At 32.1% G+C, this 11,245-nt stretch overlaps 1 protein-coding gene across 1 annotated transcript; it reads left to right on the top strand.

Moving 5' to 3' along the window:
* Positions 1-4,883: 4,883 nt before the first annotated feature.
* On the top strand, positions 4,884-10,578 carry LOC148954870 (putative glutathione transferase). The gene is made up of 3 exons (XM_089107972.1): positions 4,884-5,008; positions 8,666-8,777; positions 10,347-10,578. Exons 1-3 carry the CDS (start codon positions 4,924-4,926, stop codon positions 10,576-10,578), a joined length of 429 nt encoding a protein of 142 aa, XP_088964098.1. The 5' UTR covers positions 4,884-4,923.
* Positions 10,579-11,245: the final 667 nt, after the last annotated feature.

Genomic DNA, 11,245 nt, shown 5'->3' with positions numbered 1-11,245 from the left:
TAAACCGCAGTAGAAATTGGAGGCAACATTTGTTATATATGCAAGTTTTTTGTTTTTTTAATAACATCCACATTGCATTTTTTGCGAAATATTTAACAGGAGAAATTAAACACCAATGTGTGAAATGCGATCTTATATTTTTGGTTATGGACATTCATTTGGTCATTTAAATCATTGTCCAAATGATCCATGAATGGGCAGTAGTCACGAGACATAAAAAAATTGTATATTTATAGATTTGGGGTGCGGGAAGCTCTAGCCTCAGTGCCCTGCTTTGGGTTAAAAAACTTAGTTGAATTTCCACCCAAATGGATATTTAAGAATTTTGGAAGCCACTATTAACAAACATGATTCTAAAATTGGTGTATTCAAATAGAATATATTTTGAGCCATCCCTCTAATATTCAAGGCCTAATTGATACCAAGACCCTAAACCTATCAGCCGATCTAACCAGATTTGAAAAATATCTTACTGTTGCAAATTTTGGTGATAATCATTCTAAGGCTAAGAGTGTCCTAAAACCAAACGCAGTAAGTCAATATTTCGCAAATGGGTTTGATGTCCACCAAAGTTGGTTTTTAAGGGTTCTTGAAGTCACTAATTTTGCAAACAGGATACTAACATTACGACAACGTGTCCAAAAACAAAACACAATAGGCGGCCAACTTGTTTGATAGTGGCTCAGTATATCTACCACAATTTTTTTTGAGAATTCCTGCACTAGGATTATTACAAATCTGAGGCCAATAATATAGCATATTCGTCCAGAATCAAAACACAACAAGTGCAGGGTTTGTAAATGAAGTGGGATCAAACACATATAATTCATAGGCTTTGAGGCACAATTTTTGAGGCACAATTGTATTTTGAGCGTCTTAAAAAAAAGTTTCTAAAATGGCTTTGGATTTTACCAGAATATTTACAATGGAAGATCTCTGAACTTCTTAATCATAAATTAAAGACTACTATTGCTTATAGGCAATAAAATAATATAGAATATAGAAGCTTATATAGAAGCTTATATAGAAGCTTATATAGAAGAATATAGAAGCTTATATAGAATAATATAGAAGCTTATAGGCAATAAAAACAGGTCTAGAAGAATAGAAGAATATATATATATAGAATATATATAAAATATAGAATATATATATATAGATTATATAGAATATATATTGAATATATATAATATATAAGAATATATAAATATATAAAGAATATATGTATTCTATATTCTATATATTCTATATATAAAGAATATATAAAGAATATATGAATATATAAATATATAAGAATATAAGAATATATAAAGAATATATAGAATATATAGAATATATATATAGAATATATATAGAATATATATATAGAATATATATATAAATAGATATATAGAAGAATATAGAAGCTTATAGGCAATAAAAACAGGTCTTTAAAATTGATATTCAATGGTTCTTTAAGCCCATAATTACAAATGGATAGACAAAATAGAAGTTCACTCATGTAAGAATAAATCCACTATGCTTCGCTCGGGTCTTACTCACGGTCTATGCCAAAAACATAAAATTCAAGTTTTTTTTGCAAAAGCTTTGTTTATTTTTTCAAGTTTTTATCAGGTTCCAATAAGGGGCAGTGGATTCGGCTACATCGGGGGGTGGCCAATCTGACATCCTCATAGAGAGACTAAGCTCTTTGCTACACTTCTTGGAAAATTTCTGAATGCCTAACAATCAAAATATACAAAATAATAAGATTCGGAGTTGGATTGTATAATTCAACCAATCAAAAAATACAGTTGATTTATTATTTAATAATTAGATTTTAAGTGGTACATTAGTGGTAAGGAAGATAGTAAATTCGATCTATGCTGGCAAGCTCAAGTATATTTTAAATTCTTAAATTTCGGTCTTTCGGCCGAGCAGATTGTTAAGATGAGTTTTCTTTAAGCACATAAAGCACTAAATATATCACGCTTTTAGTTTCTCGGTTTCAAATTTACAGAGAATACTGGTATGCAGTAAAGTTATAAGCCTCATAGTCTTGGGGAGGGGGAGGGGGAGGGGGCAAGTTACTCAGGCCTAGAACTCCCGCTGCTGGTATGTAAGAAACGTTATTTCCTTTTATTTGCTTTTATTCATGAATTAAGGCTATATTCACACTTTTATTACCTATCCTAGGGTGCTGGTTTTAGTGAATGATAACTCAACAAAAAATACCCTTCCAAACTATTGACCCCAGGATTGGCAAACTAGATGACAATTACAGATCCAAAAGCATCAAGTTTTAATACTGAGTGCCCCGGATTCACCATTTGGAGGTTTCATTTGTCATTGCTTAGTAACTTTGAATTTTGTCTGGGCTTCTTTGGATCATCGGAAAGAAATATTATCCATATGCTTCCACAATACTTTGCACAAAAAAAATACAGAACTGCTGATCAATTCTCTTATCTGCAGATTAATATTTGTGTAATTTATCCCTTCGAAACACGTCCAAAAGCGTAGAAGAGCTTAACCTTTCTCGTGGTGGAAAAAATAAACCCTAGCGCACATTATTCCCTGATTCACAAAACTCTTACAATAATACAACTTGTGAAGCCTGGAAACTAAAAATTCAAAATTTTACATGTAATATTAAAAAATTGGTACTTGTGTATTATACACCGCTCAAGTTTGCGCTGTCCAAAACTCGAGAACAAACCGGTTTCTTCATTAGTTTCTTTCAGCTTAGCGTCAAGACAAAGACAAGTGATAGAATAGAATGGAAATATATAATTTGGGCTATATTTGCACATTAGGAGAAGAGGGAGTAAAGTATTTGGACAGTTTGAAGTTAGAAAACAATTCTTACTTCATAACATGCAGAACAATTGTACAGACTTTGCATACGGACCCGCTATACTTTACCCCCTTCCCCCCTCTAATGTGCAAATATATAGCCTAAATTTGTTTCTAAGGTATTATATTTTCATCATATCTTGCGATATTTCATTAGGATTGAGCGTCAAAGAAATAGGTTCTAATTAAATGGAGCACTTGTGTGGCGTACAATACACAAGTGACAACAAATTTAAGACTTTTTGTAATCTTTACAGAAACCAGGACAGAGCCACATAATATGGAACTGTCCCAGTTTTTTTGGGACCAATACTTATTGAAGTTATTGGTAAAAGTGAATTTTAAGACCTCTACTTTGGTGTAGGTTCAAGCACAAGTAGAAGATAAATGAGCTTAGCAAAGAAAGACCTGGATAGTTCAGGTTATTTTGCTTAACTTGTTTTTATTTCCTTTCTTGGTCGAAATGAGAGTAGATGGCCAGATAATACTTCAAAGTAAGTGAAATCGTATAATTGATTATATCTACTATTTGGCATATATCGTTCTTCCCATTGGCAGTCCCCAAAGAACTACTTAAAACTTAGCGCGTTGACAAAAATGGAAAAAAGAAGCCGGGCACTCTGTTGATTTTAATAATTTCTGTTCAGACGATATTGTAGTCTAATTTTAATTGCTCCAGCTAGGTGCTCACAGTGAAGCAGAAGAGCACCAACAGGGCATTTGCCGATGAGGGGGGGGGGCAAGCACCACCAGGTTTTTTTTGGCAGGATTCCTATGGAATTGTTTCTTATTTCCTGCTTTGACACATAATCAAGTTCAGAATTTGTTTATTTAACAAAAATTTTACAACTAAAAAAAATATTCAGCACAGTCTCCCTATAAGACTCCATGACCAGGAAGGGGTATGGAGAAAGAAAACATAGCAACAAAAAAAATATGAAGAAAACGAAAAACTAAATCCAATCTCCAACCTCAAAATCACAAAATCACAAGCTAGGCAGGAGAGTCGTGCATAATTTCGAACCAAACAATCAATGAAACTCAAATAATTGAAGCTCGAACAAACATACAGACTCAATCCAAAGATTGTGTCATTGTGGATGAGAGTGGGTGGGGGGGGGGGGTTTCGTCAGGAAGGATCAGCTTAAAGAAAGGACCAGCTAAGCAATGTACATTAGGACAACCGAACTGCGATTGAAAGTTGCTTTGCTGATCCTCTCTTTTAGAACAGCTTAGCAAAACATTCTGGGCAGAGCCGTTCGTGGGGTTGGTGGTGTCTGGGGAAAAATCAATTACAGCTCCCCCACCCTTCTTAAATATGAGAAAAAAAAAGCTGAATCAAAGGGACAATTTTGATCTAAGTGGACAACTCCAAGCCAAGGTCCCCCCAGCCACGGCTCTAGGGCAAGCTGTCCTGGTTGCCCCTTCCTTTGAACGGCTCTGATCCTGTGCAATTATGTCATAACCAACTACCAACAACAAAATACCAACTCTATATATAAAATATTTAATGAAAATATACCTACATTGTAATTTATCTTTCTCAGGCTAAGCTGAGTATCATCGAGTATATACTGAAATACAGAAATAAACCTGTTCTACTCAGACAAGAACTTGACTGTGGTGGCTATAATACATAATTGCCAATTTTACTATGTCGGAATTCAGGAATTGACTTGAAATCTTTGAGGGTCTCTTTGGCTAGGCTTTAAAGAAGAAAAGGGTCTTTCAAGATGTTGGCCTCAGTGGGCTTGGTACTACCATGAGTTTGAAGCAGTAATACTAACGGAATATTTTATTCTTTCTATATGAACTGTTTTAATCGGGAATGATTTTATTTATAGCCTGGAAAACTGAATGTCTATAAAAAAAGAAGTCAAAACAATATATGTTTTGTGAATTTTTTTACAGATTAGATTTATTATAGTCAATCTATTGTTTGTTTTGTATGCTATCTTTTAATTTAGAAAATTTGAAGCTATTGAATTTAAGTGCCATAATTCTAATCTGAGATTTGTCTTATCTTGAGCAATAAAACCAGCAGATGGCCATAGCGTATAATTGACTCTATTACAAATTGTGTATTATATGTTCCATCGTTTTTTGTTTAGGAGAAATTCTAATATTGGAAATAAAATGGAAGCAATATTTGAAACACCTCATCTTGCTGCTGGTAAAGTCATTTTGAATCTTTTTCAGTATAACTAATTGAGTCTTGAAGTGAAAAATCAAACTTTTGTTAGTAGCGCTATCTGTTTTTCGAGTTTCTTAATAATATTAGAGAGCGGAAATCCTTTGAAACTCTTAGTATTAGTGTATTCTTTTTAAGCTGTCCTGAACGACAGACGTATCACAAGGAAATTATCCCTGGAAGGTTGGGAGATAGTACTACCAAGAGCTTTGCTTTCCAGGATTTAAGTGGGAGCTTTTTCTGATATAAGCCTAGAACTGGGCCTATTGAGAGGGAAACAATTCTTACTTCATAATTTGCAGAAAAATTGTAGTTTATATTTTGACTGCAATACCAGTTTAGTTTCCTCCCCTCCCCCTAATGTCCAAATAATTAGCCTAAAATTATATATTTCCCATGCATTTTATCACACAACCCTCTTGTTTCAACCCGTGTACCCGTAAATTGAATCAACTGCGACGGAATCAAGAAAGGAAAAACATAGGAAATATATAATTTGGGCTATATATTTACATATTAGGGGAACAGTTGGGGGTAAAGTACAATAGAATTGCAGTCAACTTGTGTTAACTACAATTATTCTGCATATTATGAAGTTACAATTGTTTCCTTAACATCTTTTCTTCACAACCAGCTCAATTCCAGGATTGAATCTGTTTTCCTCGTTTGATACACTTTTTAAATGTCTTCCTCTTCCAAGGGTTGGCTAGCGCTGTTCTCCCTCTCTAGCAGGGCTCATGTTATGTCATGATGTTTATACAAAAGAGGGGGGTAACAGTCTTTCGCAAGGCTTCTTCTCAACCAAACACTGAAATTAAAAGCAATTCACCATTCAATTCCCCTTCACTCCTGTTTCTAAATGTAATGATTGCTACTTTCGTTGAATTATGTCCCAGAACCGCAATTGGACCAGAGGTAGCCATGGATTGTATCGAAAACCTTTCTTATTCCGTTAGTTTATATTATTGTTTGTATTTATTTCCAGTCAGTAGTTGGTTAATAATGCCAATTTGAAATAAAAACAATAAGTTATGCCAATTTGAAATAAAAACAATAAGTTATGTGTATAGCCTGGGTCTACGTGCCCCATTGAGGGGGGGGGTATTGTTGTCATGGTAGCAACCAAAAATAGTGAAACTATATTTGGAAAGAGTGTTGATTGGGAAATAGAATGGTGCTACTATTTTGCTATTATAGTGTTTAGTTCAGAAGAGGCTGTACACAATGATTTTACCCAAAATATCAAGAAAGTATGTATGTATATATTCAGAACCAAACACTGAAATTAAAAGCAATTCACCATTCAATTCCCCTTCACTCCTGTTTCTAAATGTAATGATTGCTACTTTCGTTGAATTATGTCCCAGAACCGCAATTGGACCAGAGGTAGCCATGGATTGTATCGAAAACCTTTCTTATTCCGTTAGTTTATATTATTGTTTGTATTTATTTCCAGTCAGTAGTTGGTTAATAATGCCAATTTGAAATAAAAACAATAAGTTATGCCAATTTGAAATAAAAACAATAAGTTATGTGTATAGCCTGGGTCTACGTGCCCCATTGAGGGGGGGGGGGTATTGTTGTCATGGTAGCAACCAAAAATAGTGAAACTATATTTGGAAAGAGTGTTGATTGGGAAATAGAATGGTGCTACTATTTTGCTATTATAGTGTTTAGTTCAGAAGAGGCTGTACACAATGATTTTACCCAAAATATCAAGAAAGCATGTATGTATATATTCAGAATTTCAATTCCAAACGATGCTATTCTTAAAATCTAGTTTAATCATGTCATATTAAATTTTTTTAAAAGGTTTCTGAAATTTTGTAAAACTCTGAAATTTTGTAGATAATGGGCTCCTGGCTAGCTATAAAAGAGTTGTGAATAAGATTTTCAGAAGTGCAGCCAAATCCTAAACTAAACCTGCGAGGATATTTTGGAGAATTTACGGTAGGTGCACTAAAATATCTTGGGCATAACTTATGCCAGAACCAAAATTAAGGTTAAAAGTTTTTATTTTGTCAAATTTCAATACAGATAGACTACCTTTACAGTAAAAAACTAATGACAGCAGACTGACTATTTTTATGCATAATGGTTAGTTTTATTAATGTTTATTAAAATTAAAAATGTGCATTCTTTAAAATTAAACTCTAATAAGACAAATCTTTTCCCAAAACTAAAGTTTTCGGCTGCACAGGCTGCACATTCGCTCTTCCTCGTCATTGGCTGATTTTTCAATGCTTTTCTCCATAGAAAAGCAGATAGAAACATTTTCTCGGTGCACAATTTCGGCTCTGGATCCATTCCGGTAAGTTTCATTCACCTAACTCAACTACTTCTCAGTATAGCCAAAAGCCAATCATCCATAACTTCGCCAAAACTTTTCTTCCATAGATTTAGATACACAAACTTGTTAAGTATTAGAAATAAATTAGACTTTGAATATTTTAGAAATCTTATTTTTAACGAGTTAATATAATGTTACATAGATACTGTCTATTTGAAGAGAGGTATATCGGAGACCTTTGCAACAGACTAATAAAAAATGGGCAACTGAACAAAAGAGAATTTTTACCATTTGGAATGAGTGAAATAGAAATGTTAAGCTTAATTTAACCTTTGATCTATCCAAATTTGGTTTTAATTACAGTCTAAGAGTAGATGCAGGAAAGAAAAGCATTAATAAAAGTGCAAATGCAAAAATTTGGCTACTGCAGAGAAGTGGAACAGTGAAGGTGAAAAATGTAGTAAAATGTCTTGTGCTCCCAAGGGACTATTTTCTCCGGTCTAAGGTAAAGCAAAAGTAAAAAAGGATATGAATTAAAAAAAGTATTGTTTTTATTTAGGTTCTTGGAATCAGCTTTCTCGTTTTGTGGGGTAGCATTAAATAACATTGGTCACTTTTTTGCTCAAATATCTACTTACACTGTCTTCCTTATCAGTTTCCTATTTTCTTTGGCAATGGTATCAGTTAATGAGGGGGGAGGGATCCCCCTTATCCCCCTTCTAGATTGTGCAAAATATTTTTTTTCGGTATTGCCATTTAAAGGGCTTGTTTTGGTATTCTCATTGAAAAAACTGAAAAACAACAAATTTACCCCCATAAATTAAAAAAAATAATTGTTTGCCCCACCTCCTGAATTTCCATAAATTAAAAAGATAATTTTTGCCTCACATCCAATTACTTATAAAAATAGTTGAGAAGTGGGGGTAACTCTTGAATTTTCGTGAATTGATGCCACTGCTCATTGAATAAACTAAATGTTATTTTGGCTCAATATTCTGGCCTATTCCACGAGAAGAAAAGAAGAAAAACAGTTTAATAAAATGGAGCGAAGTTGATTTCTTTTAAATGGATCTGTCACCAATTTCTGATTATTTTGCATAATATACATTATTTTCATTGCCAGGGGAGGAGGAGGGGCTCATTCTCGCTCTGTTTCTCGAAAATTCTGAATGTTCTTGCATTCTTCCATGAAAAATTCCAAAATCACCAAAATGTATTACATTTTATGTGCATAATTCGCCCTTTTTCTGGTATTTTTGTTTTCGAATTCCTTCCACCCACAAAACAAGTTTCAGCACATTTGTTTTCCTGTTTAGAACTGTGGCTTTTAAATTGAGTTCTTGTTTTAGGGTCAGTTGAGCCTGAGCCAAACAAAGACAAGAATGTTCTTCGATTCTATAACATGCGATTCTGTCCATATGCACAAAGGACAAGGCTGGTTCTCTCTGCAAAAAAAATACCGTAAGTGTGATTTGTTCTCGACCTACATTATGAAATGGGCAATCCTTTTTAATTTTGGAGTCATCGAAAATATAGGGTAGGTTGAAAAAATTGGCTAAAAGCCTAGAAACTTTGCCAAGTGGACAAACTAAACACATTGTCTTGCTTTATTTTTTGAAGGAAGAAAAGCTGGTTGGCTCAGAAAGAAGAAAAAATCTTTCAAAACCATTTGTGAATTTTTGGGCAATAGATCTAGGAAAATATCACAAAAACCATAAATAATCGAAAGTTTTCGTCTTCATTTTCGCTGAAACCAAATAAACATTTTAGCAATTTTTTACAAGTTTCACACAGATATTTGAATTTTTATCCAATATTGCTCCAAATTCTTTTAGGGATGATTTTAGATAGATGCTTTTTATACAGTTGAACTTAAAAAATAATTTCAAATGTATGCTTTTCTTACAGTTGAACCTAAAAAATACACTTGAGAGTAAAGAATCCAGAAAAGTAAGTGAGCAGCGGAAAAAACGAATATTTTGACTACTAATTACATGAAATTGCCCAAGGAAAAACACCACCAAGCTGAGTAAGCTGAATAAGAGTAAGCTGACTGACTACTATTTTATGAATACAATAGTTGCTATTTTATATAATCATGACAAACAATGTTAATTGAACTGATCACTCACATGGATTGAAACCTTATTCGATTCATAAAATTCATTGTCAGACAATGCCATTGTCCAGACTTATTGTTTGTTTTTCCCATTATCGAAAATTGCAAGTGTCCTTGAAAAAGAGCCTACTTTGCTGCTTATCATAGGAACCAGGGCATAAGAATTAATCTTGAGGACAACTTTAGCTTGTTTGCGCGGCCTTTAGCATTTGTTCATATCTGATCGTGTCTTCTGAATCCTGCCGTGGATTCCACTTTGAATTTTGGCTAGATTTTTCTTTTTGCTGTTTATGCGGTTGTGTTCCAAGGGGGGTTCTTGTTCATGGACGTTTCGTCACACCGATGGGATGGTGAAAGGCGTGTTCGAGGAGTTTAAGACTGTGGTTTCCAATGAGGAACTATAGTTCTTTTCAGGGGCAACAACGACAATTTATTTCGCTATTGAAAGTTCTGATTCATCCGCTGGATGAAAAATATAACGAAGGCAGTCCAGCAGTGACCCAACGATTCAAACGCTATTGTCTCTTTTCTTCTCGCCTCTAAAAGGACCGTGGTAGATTAGAAACTTCACTTTGAATATGGGACGAAGAAAAATCTACCATGCAAAATCACATGTAACTTGGCCATATACACTGAAATGGTTCTGGAATTTGACCAAACAGAAGTTTTATTTTTACAAAGAGTGTGAAAATATAGCCTGGTTGGAACAATTCTCGAGTAAAATTTATCATTTTTAAGTAAAATCATTATTGTTTTTTGTAGTAAAATCTCTATAGAAATAGACATAAAAATGGTTAGTTTGAATCTAAAATAAGAAAGAATTTTTTACATCTCTTAAGAATATTTAACTATTTACTCTATTTTGCTTGATACATCCTGTTAAAGCTTAATTCAACTATTATTTATTCTAGACACGAAATTGTGAATATCAATTTAGTTTCGAAACCTGAATGGTATTTTAAGATAAATCCTCTTGGCAAAGTGCCTTGTATATTAATTGAAGGAAAGCCAATCTATGAGAGTTTAGTAACTGCTGATCTTCTCGACGAGCTGTATCCAGACGAAGGGCACTTGAATCCAACTGATCCTGTCCTTAAGGCCCTTGATCGAATTCAACTTGAGCATTATAACAAGGTAACATGATAATCTGAGCTTGAATATATATATATATATATATATATATATATATATATATATATATATATATATATATATATATATATATATATATATATATATATATATATATATATATATATATATATATATATATATATATATATATATATATATATATATATATATATATATATATATATATATATATATATATATATATATATATATATATATATATATATATATATATATATATATATATATATATATATATATATATATATATATATATATATATATATATATATATATATATATATATATATATATATATATATATATATATATATATATATATATATATATATATATATATATATATATATATATATATATATATATATATATATATATATATATATATATATATATATATATATATATATATATATATATATATATATATATATATATATATATATATATATATATATATATATATATATATATATATATATATATATATATATATATATATAGACATTATTTAGACACATATTAAAGCAAATCAATATACTGATTGGTTCACTCTAATTTGCATCTCGTAAAAATTAATTCCCTGTCTGATCTGTAAATTCTCCTTGGTCATAAAATTTTAAGTTTGATTTAAGTTTTATATTATACAGATATG

Source organism: Artemia sp. Qi Xiang Cuo, chromosome 2 (genome assembly GCF_049724085.1).
Source record: "Artemia sp. Qi Xiang Cuo chromosome 2, ASM4972408v1, whole genome shotgun sequence".
In the NCBI taxonomy this organism is placed as follows: domain Eukaryota; kingdom Metazoa; phylum Arthropoda; class Branchiopoda; order Anostraca; family Artemiidae; genus Artemia; species Artemia sp. Qi Xiang Cuo.
This window is presented reverse-complemented; position numbering and strand designations above follow the sequence as displayed.

Excerpts from the sequence above, each read along its gene's own strand:
- LOC148954870 (XM_089107972.1), top strand. The coding sequence starts at position 4,924 with ATGTTCCATCGTTTTTTGTTTAGGAGAAATTCTAATATTGGAAATAAA. Across the intron at positions 5,009-8,665 it reads AACACCTCATCTTGCTGCTG|GGTCAGTTGAGCCTGAGCCA; the intron begins GTAAAGTCATTT and ends TTCTTGTTTTAG. Across the intron at positions 8,778-10,346 it reads CTCTCTGCAAAAAAAATACC|ACACGAAATTGTGAATATCA; the intron begins GTAAGTGTGATT and ends TATTTATTCTAG.